This window comes from Pempheris klunzingeri, chromosome 21, assembly GCF_042242105.1.
Source record: "Pempheris klunzingeri isolate RE-2024b chromosome 21, fPemKlu1.hap1, whole genome shotgun sequence".
Taxonomy (NCBI): Eukaryota; Metazoa; Chordata; class Actinopteri; order Acropomatiformes; family Pempheridae; genus Pempheris; species Pempheris klunzingeri.
The window spans coordinates 4,277,422-4,296,669 of NC_092032.1; the positions used below are offsets into that span (position 1 = coordinate 4,277,422).

The window sequence follows — 19,248 nt, forward strand, 5'->3', positions numbered from 1 at the left end:
TGTCTGTCCGCCTCTTCCCCTCTGCTTCCCCTCGTTTACCCCCAAACTCACCCCCTCTCCACTCCCGAGCTGCTCTAACAAGGTTGTTGGAAGTGGATAAGGCGTGTTAAATGAATAATTTACACAGAAGAGCGCTCCTTATTTATTTAATACAGCGAGATCTGAGTGGGCAGTCTGTGTCCCCAATTGTTGAGACACTGGCTAAATGAGCGCTAAGCGAGTCTTTGTAGAGTGTGTGTGTGTGTGTGCGTGTGCGTGTGTGTGTGCTCTTGTGAAACAGGCTGTACAGAGCTATGTAGGTGTGTGAATCCTGTTTCAACTGAATGTACTTTGTGGTCGCTCTATGTTACGCTTTATACCTTAATGCAGACAGATCACATGAGAGAGCATTTCTGGAGTGATCATTCTCCAAAGCAAAAATGATGTAGACACCATCTTGTAGCTGCAAAATTTACAAATCCTCAGGTCAATAATGAATAGATATGAAGAAATAAATGATCACAAATAACATTTTACCTGTTTAATATATAGAAAAGAAATAAATGATGTAATCATTTGATAAGTTATTATCATGGAACAATAATGAAATGTTATGTTATGTAATCATGTCTTTTTTTTTATTTAAGTGTCCTTTTTCAAAAGCCTCTTATTTCATAATGCACTCTGATGTCGTCATGTCACTTTTCATCACAGTGGAGTTGTCACCAAAGCCCGCCCCCTCACAGTCACAGTCATCCTGGTGTGGATATGACTGGCTGAAGGGTTAAGATATTAACCCTACCCTAAACCTAACTGATCAAGGTTTCCTGTGCTTAAAAGCCATGCACTCAACGGCCCACATGTCTAACCCTAATGCTGAGTGATAATCCAAACTTGCAAGCCAACCCAGCTAATTAGCCTGTTGTTTAGGTACCTGGCCTAGCCGTTTTACGCTAAATGAGTTAGTTACTGTATTGTTACTGCGCACGTTGTTTATTTACAGCATTTTTGTAGGTAAATTCTGAATAATTTTGGCTTTATTGTTGCTGTGTCTAACAGGAGTTAACTGGTAATGAGGGCTGAAAAGTGAAGAGGCCACTGGTGACCACTCCACTGTAATCAAAAGTGACACTTTGAAATTAAAACTTTTTTAAAAAGAGTGTTTTGAAATGAAAATGAACAACATAGTTTTTTTTTTTATAATCAATTGAGTTTTTTCTCAGTGTCATGGTTCATTTGTTATCTTATTCAAACAAACCATTACAGTTAGCCTTGTGGTTGTTGTTTTCCCTCTATTTTTTTGGCAATTTAGGGTTAATGTTTGATTTCTTTACAGGGGGAGTGTGGAGAGGGGGGGATGCAGGACCACAAACTGGGCACCACCCTGAAAGAAGAGGATCGAGGGAGCAGCTGAGGAGGGCGGATTATCCAGTAGGTAAACATTTTTTGGCTGGACATCAGTACTTTCTAAAAAAAAAAAAGGATATACTTTGCGCATTTCATCACAGCAGCTTGTAGTCCACAAGGAGTACATGTGCTACAAAATGTGGGAGCTCAAAGTAATTTAGAAGCACCGCGAAACATGTTCATGTTTAATAAGCAACCATTTATTACATAGGTCTGGTTAATATGGCTTATGAATAATTAATATACTCAATAATGTGACATTTATCTTGATAGAAACATTTTGTAACCCTATGAAAGGTGAACAAAACACTAAATATTTGTATTAATTAAGAATTGCTGTAGTTCTATTTTTCAGTGGCAGTAGTAGTCAGTAGTCTATCAGTGAGATGGATCAGCTCCACTGGTGGAATGTAATGAAGTGTATTTACTCAAGTATGTGTTCATGCATGTGTCACATTTTTGTCTGCAAAAATGGCAGCGGGGCTTTCTCTCATCATGTGTGCAAAGTGCACTGGATTAGAGACAGGAAATGATAGGAGTCAAGGAATCTGTCCGCTCGCTCTGAAACAAAGGCAAGACGAGCGAATGTCAGTCTTGTTCAGTAGTCCTTGTGTTCTAGTGGTAGAGGGCTAAAATCACACTGCTTTGACCAATCAGGAGCAAAGTCCTCAAGATTCTCTCTGACATCCCCTCTGTGTTATCGCACGCAGTTCCCTTGTTTGTGTGCGTGTGTGTGTGTGTGTGTGCCTCCCAAGAGAATGAAATCCCACAGCTTACACTGACCTCATTATAAAAATAGCTCGTCTTTCCAGCCATCACATTTCCCTCCATTTCCCCTCTTTGCAGTCTCTAAGATGTATCCTGATCCTCTCTACCTTCCACTCTCGCCTCACTGTCTCTCCATCAGTGTTTGGCTCGGACTTAACATGAGATTAAAAGCTTATGCAAGTCCTTGTAATGGCGAGGTTTCTCTTGCACCTGTCATTACCAATCTGGTTGTAATCGGGGATCATAAGATGGCCCTTAATCATGAAACATCTCCGAGCAGCGTTAAAGACATTGTTAACATGATATGTTGGCATTGTCTCTTGCCAAGGCAGTTGTTCCACCATTTTTCCTCGAGCTTGGAGTCCTCTGAACCTCCTCTACTAGTGGAGCAAAATCCCCCATTACAGTGAACAGTCCTTGTGTCTGGTTAATATAACGGCAGCATCAGTGATCATTACAGTCCTAGGCTAGCTTTGATCCTGCCAGACAGTGTTTCCTGTGGTTTTAATAGCCCAACAAAGACACCCTTGCAGATGCTCAATTTACAGACAAAGATAGACGAAGACGAGAGACAAATGTGACAGGTTCAACTCTGCAGGAATGAGAATAACTTTGAAAGATTAAAAAAAAAAGCTGTTCTAAATGTCATATAGGTGATTGAGCATTCATATTCAGTTGTCCCTTGGGAGCTGTTTATACAAGCACAGCACTTGGGGCCACTGAGCCGTTCCACTGGGCAGCTTAAGCTACTGAAGGTCTGCAGAAATAATAACTGGAATACAAATGATTATAAATAACTATAACTGTGTCTAAAGGTGTGCAACCACTTAGAGGGGTGGGAGAGTGTGTGGATTGTGACATTAGGTTACTACTTGGGGGCATCAAATACCCAGCAACATCGTTGATTGATTTATTTTTTTTAATCTACAGACCAGAATTACTGTATTTTCTCAAGAAAAAGGCAAATAACTTTGCAACAAACACTGACTGGGACTGGGACCAATTGATAGTGTAATAAAGTGACTGCATTTATAATCTACTAACTCAAAAAAAGTAGCTGTAGAGGCACTCAAAGGCTGACTTCAACACTATTGTTTCATTCGCTTCCTCGTTCATTTGAATGGAGCCAGTTTGGCAGAGCCGCCAAGGATGTCTACAAAGCCAGGCTGAACTTTTGCCACGACACATCATCGTCTGAGAAAGCGCTGTCAGTAAAACGCATAAAAGCACACATTCCAAGTAGATTACTTTGAGAATTGTATTCCTACCGTTTACTTGATCAATGTCACAACGAAAGATAAAATAATTGCCGCTTTGAAAACCAAAGTTTTAGAATCCCATCTGTGAGAATGTGCACAATGTTTTGACGTCTGAAAGGCCTGAAATTCATGAATCTATATCACCATAGCAAGTTTAAAATGTGTAGCGGTGCTGTGCTGTTGGCACTTAAATGTACTTCCTAAATGTTCCACTTGGTAAAATGCAGTTGAAATACAATGAAGAGTGCTGGACGTATGGGAAGTCCCAGGTTACATGTAGTTTTTGCAGTGGAAAAGGGCCACAAGTTCTCATATTTGTAGCTTCAGGCTGATCTGAGTTCAAGTCTTCCCTCACATAATGCGTCTCGTGTAGAGACTGATTTTAAGAAGTTATTTAAAAGATTATACAATTTAGTTGCTTGTCCAGTGAAACTGTATTTTTGCTTTGACAATGTAGAGTTCAAACCAAGTGTAAGCATACTTAGTTGTGTTCACTTCTCATGTGTAACGTTACCTTTTCACCTGCATATCCAGCAGCTCATTCAGCCCAGAAAGGCCATTTTATGTTAAGTAAGAACAAACTGCCTCACATTGACCTGCTTTTAAAAGCCCAGGCTCACCTCAACAGCAGAAGAACTGTTGGGATCATCTGCATATTCTTTTGATCTTGCATGGGGAGTCTCGGAGCAGCCATCATTAAGTAAGTTTGCACGACATTCCTTCTTCCTTTCATCGTGGCTGAACCTCCTTCACATGCCCCCATATCTGCTAGTGCCCTTCACTCCATTGCAGCCCCTTCAAAGTCCTCTATGCTGCTACCCCCTTCGCTTCAAAGCCACCCTAAGTTGGGTTGAAAGCCAAAGCCACTCTTGTCTATCCTTCACTGCTAAGCTGACGTGTTTGTGTCTGTGCTGTGCTGCCCTTGAGGTGGGTTACCTCCACCCCCCCGCCCCCTCCATCTCATCTCTTCTCCTCCCCACCTTGCTGTTTATCTGTCTCTGGGCTCGTCACGTCCCTGAACCTGCTCTAATTAGCATCCCACACAACACTGTTTATTTACTCAAGTACTGACAGAGGGGGATGGAGGTGAGAATAAAAGAGAGTTGGAAAAAAGGAGAAAGAGACAGAGAAAGCTGGGAAGGGGATGAGAGAGAGGGAGGGCTAGGAACAGGAAGAGAGGGGTAAATGATTTGGCAAATCAAAGAACTATGAGACTTTTCTGTTTTTTTTTTGAAGCAGATGCAGGCAGTAATGAGATTTAGAAGGACAAGATGCAGAAAAGTCGAGAAACTAAGAGACGGAGAACTTTCCCGCCTCTCCACACCTCCTCTCGGCCTTTTCCAGTGTTTCAGCTGAGATGCACAGTGCCTAAAATTAGCAAGCTAGCAACTTCCTTCCTTCCTTCCTTCCTTTCAGAGCCTCTATCAAAGTTCTCCCATTGTGATAAATGATCACCAAGGTGGGACCAGGAACACAGGTGCTTTCTTAGCCCTGCCAAGCAAAAGTGATGCCACTGCAAACTCAACTGGGACACTAACATAACCAAAATTCTTTGCAATCCTCATCTGTTTTTGTGAGGCTCTCTACACGTTAGTTTATGCGTGTATCATTGCATCACAGTGTGCACTGCACATCTGTCAGTTGAGATGGAGGAGCGGGTTAACAATTTGGGCGAAGGCAAAGGACAAGAGCTAGATTGAAATGGACAGGTCCTGTTGTTTGCCCCTGCAGGCAGTACAAATTGAAACATCTTTGATATAGATGGCTTTTACTAAATCACATTATCTCTGATAAACACAGATTGTACAAATTTGTGTGCAGTGTTTAACCTGTTGTGTTGAGGTCATGCTGCCTGGTGCAGCTGTGTCTTAAGTCTGTTCTACTATTAGAGCCCTACATCCGCGTGTCAGGCAGCTCTTGATGACTATCTGAGATTTAAGGTCTCAGTATGCTTTAAAGAGAATAGTTTGGACATAGTGTTATCCGACCACATCTGAAAAGCCTGCAAAGGTCTAGGGATGAAATGCAAGATCCCCAATGAGGATAACGGTGCAGATTTTCTCTTTCCCCAAAAGCTTTTATTGTTTTGCTTTCGGTTGTCCACACACAAAGTGACAACTTTTAAAAATGTATTTGTGTTTATTTTATCTTTATATGAATAGAAAAGGCAGTAACACAAATCAAAAACAAGTTATTGAAACAGACACAGCGCTATATTATAAGCCATGTTCCAATATATGAGATATAGAAGAACAAAATGCAGCACAAACCATGTATCCAAAAAGTATACCAGTGTGTGTGTCTGCAGAAGGCCATCCAACCCAGGAGTAAAGCTCCCAGTGGTGAGTCAAGGCTTTACAGTTTGTGATGAATCAAAGGCAGTGGTGCTGTGATTTTATTTTATTTTTCTAAACTCCAATTGAAATGTTGATAAAAATGTAATTTGAACACAAAAACTCACTGAGCTGCTCACTAATCAAACCTTCAAGGACCTTGGACAGTAGACAATTTTGAAATCGGGTGTAGTTAAAATTGTTGGGTCTTTTCCCTTTTTAATAAAGGCAGAATGAAAGCAGATTTCCAAATCTTTGGGATTTCCTAATTTACCACTGTCAGGTTAGAAATATGTGTAAAAGGCACAATAAAATCATGCCATTTATAAAAAAAATATATACTTCCTGCACAGTAAAAAAAAAAAGGTAAATGTAGGACCACCGTTCAAAAGAGCATCAGAACAGTGTTTCACAGGTGATGCTGAACAGGATGAATCGATCAGAGAGCTGGGAAATAGAAAATGCCCATTACAGCAGTTCACCACATCAAGCATATCATGAACAGAAACATTATAACAATAGAGTTGTTTTCATTCGTCAAACTCTGTTCCATACCTCTGTAGCTCTGCGATTGTTGGATTGTCTGTTTTGGAGACAGAAAGGGGGTTCAGGTGCCGTTAGATGATCCAATATGCACTCTGTTTGGATCATACTGAGGCTTTTAGATCTACTGCATTCCGTTTGCTGCAGTGTCCCTTTTTTTTTTAGGTGTATTATCTGTTTCTGTAGCAATCTTACTAGCATGACATCATGCTATTTCCTGCCTGGTTCCTGTCGGTCACTCGGCAGCATGTACTCGCAGCAACTTTCTTGCCATGAGTAAGTCTGCAGATTGACAAAACGAAATGCACAAACACGAGTTTAACAACATTTTAAATTGTCCATCAGTATGTGCTTCCACACTTAATTATGGCCTCAAGATTGGGAAGGGGGGGCACATTCAAACAACAATTTGAGTTGCTCTTTAATGTGAGGTGAATCCAGTTTAAACAGGTGCGCCATCTGTTTTTATTTTCTATAAATAGAAGCTAAATAGCTTTGTTACTTGACTCCCCAGCAAGTTAGCAAAATTGTTACTCTGACAATAATCATGTCCTAAAGGGGTCATTTCACTGATGATATACAAGTACTTTCTAACAAACAGCATGTCACAGCAGACTCTATAGAAAGGGTATGAGAGCTAGTGCACAGGCCAGGTACCTTGCGTCCCTGCATGGACTGCCCTCATTCCTCTCCTTGTTTTTTCTCCTCCAGGCTCCTTGCATTTTTCCACCACTCTTTAGTGCTGTTTGACCTATTCACAAGGGTCCAAATGTCACTGCAGAGGGAAAGGTCAGGTAAAGGTTCAGTGCTGAGCAAAGCCTGAATGTTAACACAGTGCCGGCTGCCTGAGGGGGCGGCACGTCAACACTTGAGTCCTTGAACGCAGACCTGTACACGAATCCACGCACTCGGACACACTGCTGTCACCTCCGCTCCACGTTGATGCAACTCGGCTCTGAGCCAACAGCCATGCCATGCGCGTCATGTGACTGAGTGTGTGTCTGTGTGTGCAGTCCTATGCTCAGTTGGGTTTTCTATGAGCATGGATGATTGAGGATGTTACAGCTTCCCAGGGATGACATATGGCCTTGTTGGACATTAGGTCAAAGGTCATTGGTTGTTGGGGCTTTACAGCATCCTGCCATCAAAGGCTGTGCCTCATTTTTTTATTGGGAGTTCAGATAGGCTGTAGTGACAACCATTCTGAAATCCTTAAACCATAGAGATGTTTTCTGCCTCACCTTGGAACATTTATACTCAGGAAACAGTTTAGATGGAAGTGAAAGTAATTAGTGAATTAATTTTCTTACTTCTAAGATGTCAGTCAATGAAAGCTGAACCTCTCAGTTTAGCGAATTTTCTAAAAGGAATGGCAGGTTAGCGGTGGGATTTCTATATCGATTCATCTACATCCATATTCAAGGCAGAGCAGCAGGATCCTAATTGGAATGGATTTCTCCCTTGCATTGATTTGCTTAGGTGACAGTGGATGACATACGGTTGTGTGTTTGAGTGCATGCAATGAATACTATATGATGCTATTATGCTCTTTCTCGCAACACCTTTCACCTTTTGCTGTCTGCCGAGAAGGTAAAAGGAGCAGCTGGACATTACCAAATCCGTGCGTATCTGCACACCTTCTTGGCCCTCTCATTCGGCAGAGCTCTGAGTTGAAACAAGGACCTCTGCAAACACTGATTTCATTTTCCCCATGACTGCCTTTGCTCCAGACTCTCTAGCTCCCCTGCACACACACATTAGGCTGGATGGCAAAAATGAGCAGTTAGCATACATGCAGGGAGAAGCAATCAAGCACAGATAACGCTTAAGTTCACTCAAGAGGAAAAAACAAACAGAATGATCTAATTTCCTCTTGGACCGCAAGATTCACAAAATGTTTCTTTGTGTTTTAATAATGGCCTGAAGAAGACAACAGAAGAATATATTTATTTATTGAACTCTCTCTCTGACTCTCTTGTTCACTGATCCCACATGCTGTGTATGTGTGTTTGTAGGTGAGAACAAGAGAGGGAGAGGGAGGAGGTTGGTGAAAGATGGCCGCTGGACATGGCTTCTCACAGCCGGCTGGCCCCAACCCCCCCATGATCTGCCCTATTATCTAGCCCAGATCCCGGCCTTTCATCTGGGCTAAAACTTGGGGGAGCTTGGCCTCTGCTTGGGTTTTACCTCCCCTCCACACATACACCCACTTCATTCCAGACCCCCTCCATCTTCAGGGTCTATCTGTAAGTCCCAGATGAGCGTTGCTCTCACCTCCAAGGGAGATAATGAGCTGCACACTCCTCCACTCCCTGTTCTGCTTTCCACAAAACGCTTCAGATTAGATTTTTTTTTAAGTTCACCACAAAAGAAAACAAAACTGCATCCCTCTCCCCTTGTTGTATACTGTCCATAAAGGGACATTTTCACTTTTTTTTTAACAGGCTAGGTTGTCTGGGTCCTGACCACAGTCTGTATAGAAGGGGGGGAAAAATGCTGGACTCTGCAGTAACTGGTCAGACATGAGACAAATGGAATCAGAGAATGCATATGGGATGCTACCAAAACATAGCACTCACAGTGTTTTGACAGTTCACAGAGCAATGATTTCATCTCTCACTAAATTGCCTTACTTGCTAATAGTAGGCAAGTTGTTATGGCTGATCTTGGCTCGATCACCTCTACATGTGACCCAGGTCCAGGGTTGAGGGTCAGATCTTAAGTGTGTTCGTGTGTGTGTGATGGTTTAATTTAATTCCAGGCGTATGCACGGCCTGTCCCAAGCTGCCCTCCTGCTCAACCCTGACCTGCTCCCAGCATAAACAGCAGATCTTCACCTCTCACCCCTTCGGCTTTACCTGATTATCAGTCCCTGTGGATCACCCCTTCCCTATCTTTCTTCTCTTTCTCCCTTGTCTGACACATCCTCTCCGCAAACCAGGTTTTTGCATCACCCTAGCTCTCACCTTTGACCCCAGTCAGATTGTAGTGTCTGTGACCTCCCTGTACGTTCTCCACTTACTCCACTGTGTTATACCATCAAGAAAATGCCAGTGAGACACAGGTTTGGACTTCACAGGCACTGAAACCCGTGCCTTGGTTAATGAGCCAATGTCTGGCAGTGGTCAGACCACTGCTGGAGTCGAATGTCACTGGTACATCAACAAGTGAATAAACCCTCTCCTTCTCTAACCCTCCTATACCCTCTTCCAGATGAATCTGAAAATCTAGCCTGACTGTGAAAACACCATTTTGTTGTAAATGAACAGAACGTCATTTCCATGGTCCAATCAATTTTCAGGGTTAGTCAGTGACTTCCCTTTTTATTTTCAGCCATGGTAGTGGAGTGGTAATGATATGGATTTCCCCTGATCCACTCTTGAACACTAGGGTTCTGTGTGAGTTAACTTGTTGTCAAGTGACGTCCGTTGAATCATCTGTGACAAAAGAATTATAGGCCCACTGGCTGCCTCTCAAGCTGTTGAGGCACACCTTTTTTTTTCCCCTCCACCTGTAAACTTTCATATGGTGGCCTCTACCCCATTCTCAGACTTTCTTTCGCCTTGTAAAATGTCCAGAGGAAAACACATCCCAGGGTTTTATTCCATTTGGTGTTCAGCCAAAGCCGCAATCAAACTGGAGTCAACTATCCACACAGAGAAGGAATATCTCCAGTTTTAAGGAGTCGTAATGCAGTAGGGTTACTGTATAAATAATCTCGGCACAGAAACGCTTCCAGCTGTTACACAATATACTCTTTGTTTTTCTTTTGTTCTCCTTTTTGAATGTATAAAGTTTTTGGCCAGACTGCTTTGAAAATGAACACACATTTTTTTTTTTGTATTGAGAAATTATCTTATTGAATATTTGCCTTTTGTGACACCTCCAGAATGTTGCACTGTATGCTGATTAGTCTTATAGAGTGGAGTTGGATCTCTGCCTGCATCAAATGCTGCTATTGAAAGTCAGGTCATAATGTGAAATTCAAACCCTGGGGTCTGTTTACAGTTAGGCCCTTTGAAGCATTCCACTGTAACACCCCCCCCCCCCATTTTTGACACAAGATATAGTATTTATATAAATGAGGGTAATTTTGCCTTTGTTTTTAAAGCCATACCCTGGTATTTGATTGATGGCTGGAAAATGTACGATAGATTTAGATAATATAGATTTGTTTAAACCTCACTCTTTGGTTATAGTTTCCCCATATACTTCAACAGTATTTTGTATCAGTACAGGGCTTTATCCCCGTTGGATAACCATGAAACATTGTTTGCGAAGGGGTGATAAAGTAAATCCAGTTTTCTTTCAGGGACATCCTCATTACCTCAGGTTGCTGTGCTGGTCAGTGAAGGGGGGCATGAGAGGGAAGCCCCTCTTCATCTAGTAACAATCCTTAAGCTGTTGGGCAGCTTTCATGCTCCACTGACTGATCCTTCCAGGAAGCAGGGAGTGGGGGGGTATGAGGAGCCCCCTGCAGAGCCCCAGCATGTACCACATCTGCATGCTGAGCCCAAATCAAAGGGGGCAGTCTGTCGATAGCCTGGGGGAGAGTGAGTCTGCTGTGTGTGACCAGAGAGATATGGGTAATAGGACAGCTTGTCACACTAGTGCAGATGCCAGTCTTTTTGACAGTGTGTGTTTGCTTCTCTCCTGCTTGAGCTGTCCAGTAAATGACGGCATGTTTTTGAGGCAGCGAGGTCACATTTATAGCCATCATCTTGGCATCTGTCAGAGACCACAGGAAATTATGTAGCCATCTCAATTATTCCTGCTAACTATGTTAGATCAAATGGCAAATTAAGACTGCAATCATACACTGTGTGCAGTTTTTGTTGATGCGACTTAAAGTGAGAGAATTATGGCGAAAAAAGGGCAAGTTAAGGATGGAGAGGCTTGTTGGTCTCAGTGCAATAACTAATAAAACTGTTTCTCTTGTGATTCTGTTTCAGTAGGTATCCAGTGAATCCAGCGCTTCAGATGAAGAGCCTTCAGTTCCGGAGCATTGCCCCTAAGGCCCCGGGTGTGGTGCCCACCCCCTCCCCTTCGGTCTTGTCCTGCCAGCCTCCCTCTGCCCTCCATGAGGCTACCACCGCCTCCAGCCCCAAGTCCATCATTGTGCCCACCCAAAACTATGCACTGATGCAAATAGCAGGTCAGGATGGCACTTACTCTCTGGTGGCACTGCCCCCCTCTGTCTCCTCTCAGACACCACAGCAACAACAGCAACAAACCCAGTCAATTCAAAAGAATCTCAAGTTGCCCATTCCCCGATACCAGCCAGTGAGGAGTAAGGGGACGACAGAGAAGGTCAAATCACCACCACTTGCTGCCAGGGTGAAAACAGCCTCCAAGGTTGCAGTGAAGACGAAGTCAGTGGCGAGTGGGACATCAACAGTGATGAAGAAAAAACTGCAAGAGTCAAAGCACACAAAGGAAGCCATAGTGCCCAAAGAGGAGCCTTCTGAGCAGGTAATTCTCATTGAGCCAGCCTCCTCTGACATCTCTGTCACTGCTCTACTTCCTGACAATGCTGTGCTGTACCCGGGTCCTCAGTTAGAGCAGGCACCTGATGGCTCTGAACGGCCTGCTACGACCGGCCTCATTCCGAACCTCCAGTACCCCCCTGCCTCTGTCACAAGCTCCCCAGGCAAATCTCTGGAGGAAAGTAAGACTACAGTGAGGCTGTGCCAATCTAAGACCACTGCAGACCAGCCCCAGAGTAGCATCACCGTCTTGTCCCCAGCCATCTTCAGCAAAGCAGTCCAGATTATCCCGTCCCCACCTAAAGGTAAACTGCCCATCCTACCCTACTCTAAAATGAAAAGCACCCTCATTCCAGCTACCAAGCTCAGCAATTTGTCCCCAGAGAAGAAGGGTTTCTCTAGCCAGACAGGACTCACCAGTCCCTTAGAACCTACATCCAAGCCCCTCAAGAAAGCTGAAGCCTTGGGTCACAACCAGGTGCCAAACTCCTTTCTACAGACCCAGGCTAAGGCCACACACGTGCCTATGTTGGGAACACTCCAGAAACCACCTGGCAAGAAGAGGGGGAGAAAGAGAAAAACAATGGAAGACATCTTGGCTTTTGAGGCCAGAAAGAAGAGGTCTTTGTCTTTCTTCCGTAGAAGGGTCCCAGAGAAACCACCAGCAGTTGTTACAGGTTCCAAACAAAAGGAAGTTGATATTTCTAAGAAGTACCGCAGCATCCGACCCAAGCCCATGTTGGTTATGGAGACTGTTCCTCAACTGGTTAGTTTGCCTGCCATTACCCCAGATGGCCAAGAACAGGAGCTTGTACTTGGTCATCAGCTCCCCACCACTACTACAACCAAAGCCCTGGACTGTCCTCCCCAACCAGCCCCAGTAACCCTTCACCTTAGAGGTGCTTCCCATCCAAGAGTGTTCATAGGCCGTCCACTCCACCGTTGCCCCACCTGCAGCCGCTGTTTCCAGTTCAAGCATCACCTCCAGAGTCACATGAACAGTCACACCAACAGTCGGCCATACGTCTGTCCAGTCTGCCGCAAAGCATACGCTCACTCCGGCAGCCTAAGCACCCACATGAAGCTCCACCACTCTGAGGTACGCCCACGTAGCTCTCTAGGCTGTGAGTTCTGCCAGAAGGCCTTTGGATATGTGGGGGTTTACTTCAGTCATCTGAGAGAGGTCCACAAAGTGGTGCTGACTGTGGAGCCATCCGTCAGCCATCATGAGGATGTCGTGTCTGTGGAGGGGTGAGATTATTATTGATTAAGATAACTGATGTAATAACAATGAATACAGTTGCAACCTAAATCATTGTGACCTCTAGTTTTATGTACAGATCTCATTAACATATTCTATATTCTTAAATGCCTATAGATATTGACTGGTTGCCTAGCCTGGCAACTTTTGTTCAACCAGTCATAACAAAGTTGCAAATAAGCATTATTTACTCTTTCTCACTAGGGCCAACTCCCCAGAGCCATCAGATGAGCAGGAGCATGAAGACCCCGTGGAGCTGCAGATTAAATGTGGCCGCTGCCAGGCCATCACTCCCACCTTTGCTGACATGAAGATGCACTTACTGTATGTGCATGGGGAGGAGGTCGAGGTTCGACTTCATGATGGGCAACCCCCGCGGGGTGGGCGCGAGGCTGAGAATGAGCTGGTGAAGCACGCTGCCCACTACTGGCGGCAGCTCAATGAGAAGCGCAACCTGGTGAAGTGTGGCAGCTGTGATGAGGAGTTCCTTTCCTTCTCCAAGCTTAAGAGGCACATCATGTCCCACCACGGTGGAAGGGAGGGGGAAGATAGCGGGACCTTCTCATCAGATAGGGGCAGAGGCCTTGGGGTCCTTGCAGCTGGTGCAGCTTTTAACTGTGTGCTTTGCAGCGAGGTGTTGGACACTAAAGACAGAGTTATGGAGCACTGGAGGAGTCGCCACCACTGTGAGCAGCCAAGCCTGTTGTGGGACGCCCTGAGCTCCTACTCTGGCCAGGAGGGTGAGGTGGATGGGGATTTGGACACTCCTGCTCCAAGCCCACACTATCCAGCTTAGCCTTTGGTTGGTCATGTAAGCCCTTCACTGTGGCTTCTCCTCACACACACTCAGTCCTAACAATCAGCAGCACAGGGATGAAAAGTATTTCTATTGTCTTTTAGCACCAGTTTCATCTTTCACCAGTTGAGGCTTTTGAATTGGTCCAAAAGAATGAGAAAGAGGAAAAAAGTGTTAAGCCACTGGTGAAAATTGATCTGTGTGGTAAAATACATGATGGATATTCTCTCAAGGTCAGAGAATCCACTTTTTAAACAATATTATTTTTAATGTTATTTTGATTGCACTGTTCGGTTATTAGACTTAATTTTGTTTGGAGTGACGTATTTAAAGTACTATTGCATTATTTCTTTCTACTGCTTATTTAAAGTTATTAAAATGGTCATTTAGATGACGAAGTAAAGCTGTTAAAGGGTAATTTCACCCAAAAACTTACCTCTTGTGATATCTAGTCATGCAGATAATTTGGTTTCATGTGCTCAGTTTTGGAGATATCTGCACTGAGATTTCCGACTCGCAATGAAAAATTACATTTGAAAAGTTCATCGACAATATATACCAGTGTCCCTGTTACACTGTGGGTTGTCTTTTTTGGTGTTTTTTGTAAGTGGGAAGGTATTTTTTGGCTCTCATTTGATTGGTACAGTAGAGAGACGACAAGTAACGAGGGGGAGCGAGACACAGCAAATATTCTGGCAGGATTTGATCTGGAGACATTTCAGTTCATGATTGGTTTATTAAAGCAGCAGTTGGTAGCATTAACAAAGTTGACTTCACAAGTTGCTAGTACAACTGAAGCTCCCTCCTCCGCTACACTACAGTCCTGCCTCCAAAGCCCCTCCCCACAGAGGAGGCTGTCATTCACAACTGAAGAGGCATCCACAACCTCACGCAGGGATAACACTGCAGATGTTGAGCCAGCCATGGAGCTCTGGGAAGCGAGCAGGAGGCGCAGAATGTTGATATGTTATAAGTCCATGATTGGGGGGGGGGGGGTGCAGCATGTGCATGAGCTGTGATTAACACTGCGTTTAGAGACTTCTCCTGCTCTGATTGGTTGTTGTTGTTCAGGCACGGTGGATTCTTGCAAATGACAATAGGGGTCTGTAGGAGGAGCCAGAAGAAGCTGGTTCTTTCACAGACTGCCTCTCTCTTGTTGTACTGTCAGGATACAGTGGCAGCGTCAGCAAATATGACAAAAAACACATCTTCATAGAAGTTACTAACTGCTCCTTTAACCCCTAAGCCATGGGTCTCCGTCACTTTTATCTTGAAAGACTAATGTAATTTTTAAATACTATGAGCACTGTGAACGAAATTCCCTGCATTCGCTAGCAGTTTATAGGATTGGAGGCAAATCTCAAAGATGACATCTCAACTGAACTCACAAATTGGCATGGCTAGACGGTGGTACTATGGGAAAGGGAGAAAATGTGCTCTTTGATCTGGGTGGGCCGACCTTTCAAATACTAAGAAATGCAAGTCTCACAGCAAGGGAACACTTGTCTACTGTCACACTGACTGACAATTTATCTATTGGCCTTGGGTTATTACAGGCTGAAGGAAATCAGTATGTGTACACAATCCTGTGTAATATTGCTTCTGGAACAGAAAAATGAGTATTTTCAGCTATGACTTGAACTCCCACAGTCTGAATAAGGGCAGTAGTAGGGTCCCCTGTCAACCAGGACCCATGAAGGAACACTCTCCTAACCAGCACTCAAGTGACATCCTTGTGGCCTTCTGAAAAAAAAATGGTGTTCATGCGTAATGTGGCTTATCGTCAGTGTGGTCCTCTGTGGGCCAAGTTCTATCTCTTTTGACTTAATGCCTAAATGTGTATTCTGTGATATGCCAAGGGTCTTTTCACACTAGTGATTGTAGAAGTGAGTTTTGCATTTACTCTTTTTAACCACTGACAGAATACCTTTTTGTTAACTTAGTAAACAGGCAAAGGAAAGCATTGGATTGCCTACTGGTGGAATTGTGTGCACTCAGACTCTTAGAGCTATTGTAAACTGTTGTCAAGTCCAGAAAATATGCTATTTTATACTCTAGATTAATACATAGGTCTTTTAGTATATCTGTGCTTGTTGTTGGTCCTTAAAGAACCCGCACTGAGACATTTGTTATGTTTGCTTCTGTCTTGTTTCTTGGTTGGGAAGCCATTACTACATGGCAAGTAGCTCTTTGTCTGTGTATATCTTTCATATGAAGAAAAAAAAAAACATCACAGGGATGATGAATGTACCTGAATGTTTTAAAAACTTTACCAAAAGTATATATATATGCTGTATAGACTTATTCTATAGATAGGATATATAGATATATTGAGAAAAAATATATATATATATATTTACATGGAGTAACTAGTGACTGAGCTGCTTTGGTCTGTCACCGTGCAGGAGGGAAACCGAATAGAACAATAGAATATTTCCATTGCCAAAACCGGCAACAAAAGCCATGTAGAGCTGACTTTGTGTCCGACACAAAACAAGACACGACTGTGAACGAAGGGGCAAAGCACTGATGTTGCAATGCAAAACATTGATGTGCACTGAGAGGGTAAGCGACAGTATATTGTACTACTGTTCAATGAGCGCCATGTTTGAGTGTTCAACAGTGTACTGTTCTTTGTTTTCAAGCCCTCAACACATACCATGTGAGAGAATTAAGGGTCAGTCTCTTTCCTCAGATGAGAAACATACTTGACTGTCAGCACAAGTCGGAAAAATCCAACATCTGGTGATATAATGTGCTTGGCTCTCTTAATATTTTTGCCTGTGTCCAAAAAAAGACTGAATCTGTGTTTGTGACTGTTTGTGTACCGAGAACCTGATGTTTAGGAGAATAAAGATATGCTTTGTTGAGGACATTGTGACTGTTGTGTTCTCTTTCTTACAACAGTGTTACTCAAAAACAAGTCTCGGAGGTTCATTTACCAAGTTTCCATAGTGCCATGTGACAAGGAGAGGTGGATATTTATGTACAGAACTTCAGGAGTGAGTGTGCACTCAAAAAGCATGTGACACTGGGAGTCCTTTTCAAAAAGATGTTTGGTGTCATCCTGCTCATCACCATGGTAACTGTTTTTATTGTATATCTAGCACACTGGTCTTGTTTGGGTGAAATAAGTTGCAGCCAATCTTTTAAAGTTTGTTTTTTTTTTGTTATTTTTGAAGAAGAAACTCAGAAAAAAGTGGAAAATGCTCATTGTTTTGTCCAATCAATAGTTCAAACCCTGAAGACGTTTCACAGCAGTTGCTGTACAGTTTGCAGCAAGAAAAGTGCCCTCAGTAAACTGAATCACAAATCACAAAACCTATAACCACTGTTTATTTAGCTGTTTGGTTTTACAGCCTTTGGTCCTTTTGTGTGTATTTTAATTGTAGACTCGGCTGTAAACACTGCACACTAACTGTTTTGATAAAGTTACATTCAAGAAGTTGAAGATAACAGAAACATGGATTTATTCATGTTGTATGTGCACGTCCATGTCCATTATCTGCTTATCCATCAGGGTCGCAGGGGAGCTGGAGCCAGTCCCAGCTGAGAGGTGGGGTCACCCTGGACTGGTCGCCAGCCGATCACAGGGCCAACACACAGAGACAGACAAACGCTCGCGCTCACGCCTACAGGTAATTCAGTCACCAGTTAACCTGGTGTGTTTTTGGACTGTGGGAGGAAGCCCACGCAAGCACGAGGAGAGCATGCAAACTCTGCACAGAAAGACACCAGGTTCAAACCTGGAGCCTTCTTGCTGTGAGGCAACAGTGCTAAGCACCACACCACCGTACTGCCCTGCATGTGCGTGTGTGTAACTTTATTGGATCAGAACACACCTGGCATGGAATTGATCTGAAGAGGTTCTGGTTCAAAACCAGGCCAAACCTTTCTATGTTTCAGTTTCAGAGCCACAACAAAGGTCTGCATGTGTCCTGAACAGACGAGGGTGAGGCTTGTTTTTAGCAGCGAGCCAAATGCCTTTAGCTCCGTGATGTGAAATTGAAGCAGTTGTTCATGGCCTGCAGACCTGACTGGCCAACCTTCAGAGCAGCAAGGAGTCAGCTGTCAGTGATAGGAAACAGGAAATAAAATTAGTTTTTCAAAACATGTGACTGATCAGCTCAGTAGTCTGAGAGACACAGACACACACACACACACACACACACACACACACACACACACACACACACCCGTGTACGACCAAACACATGATCCCCTCCAAGCTTACGCATGCTGGAGATAATGAGACTACTAAGGGTCTACAGCAGAGATTGAAGCTAAATACCAACATTAGCATGCTCAAAAGGCTAGCATGATGAGAATATGTTTTAAACACAATGCTTTGCAGGTGTTTGGTCATCAACTCAAGTACTGACTAATTGAACATTTTACACGATGGAAAAAAAAAAAACCCAGCTAACAACACAGCTACAAACTGAAACAATCAGCACAATTTCACTTGTGGTTGGAACCACAGAAAGTTGAATGACTATAATGAGATATTGTTCATTAATGTTCTCTCCACCAATTAATTGACTAATCTTTTCAGGTCTATTGAAAAGCAGAAATACAGAATAAAGCCATCCACATCGCGCTTAATACCTTGTAGAAGTGGCAGGTTGAGGCGGAGGAGGGAAGAATCACCGAGTGTTCACCAGAAGAGATGCAGAGAATGGGATTATCAATCAATATTCCCAGTTAATATTTCACCCCGCAAAAGATGTGTGCATGTGTTCAGCATGCAAGGGTCAAACAAAGTGGGTTGGCCAAGGGGCTTTTGACAGCCTACATTTGCCTTGTATCCATGCTCTGGAGATCTGTCTGCTTTAGCACAATCAAACCTGCAGATATGTATGCAAACATTTTTGCTTTCCTGGACACCGCTATGTCTCTTTGACTAGTCAGTGAGAGTTTTTCCCCTCTGCTCGTCTTTCTCCTGCTTTGCAAGTTGCAAAGTAAAAATAAACACTTTTTTTTCGAGGGGGAACAAACACCGGAGCAAACATGCGGGAGAAAGCACTGTCTGTTTCCTGGCTCCTCTGTTGCAGGGCCGGCTCTGGTAGTCATTGCCACAGCAGTGTGGAATGCAGGTCCTCAGCTCTAATTGATTTGGAAGCACATGACCCCGTATCAAAGGTCACTTTTGGTGTGATTTCTGCTGCTACTAAAATAAACACCAGCCCAAGACAGGGAGCAGTTCTCCGACACAAAACCACCTCAGCTAGATTCACGTCAACTCCTCAACTTCTTCAAACTACTTTGCAAACTACTCAAAGGTTTCAAATGAGAGTGACTCAGGTGACTTTCAGCTCTGGTAGAACAGATAAAGCTGCGACATCAGTGCATATCGGGGGCCCAATCTAGCGTCGCCATCGCACCACATCGCAGGCGCAGATAAAAAGGAAAGCAC

General features: G+C 43.6%; 1 protein-coding gene across 3 annotated transcripts in view; it reads left to right on the top strand.

Annotated features, from left to right (window-relative positions):
* znf438 (zinc finger protein 438) overlaps positions 1–16,698 on the top strand; it is a 40,278-nt gene extending 23,580 nt beyond the window's left edge. For 2 of the 3 annotated variants that reach the window (XM_070853145.1, XM_070853144.1), the window contains 3 exons: positions 1,316–1,410; positions 11,242–13,026; positions 13,241–16,698. In XM_070853145.1, coding sequence (XP_070709246.1) covers positions 11,270–13,026; positions 13,241–13,832 — 2,349 coding nt within the window. In that variant the 5' untranslated portion in view covers positions 1,316–1,410; positions 11,242–11,269 and the 3' untranslated portion in view covers positions 13,833–16,698. The remainder of the gene's footprint in view (positions 1–1,315; positions 1,411–11,241; positions 13,027–13,240) is intronic. The other variant, XM_070853146.1, reaches the window with a different exon arrangement.
* The last annotated feature ends 2,550 nt before the right edge of the window (positions 16,699–19,248 follow it).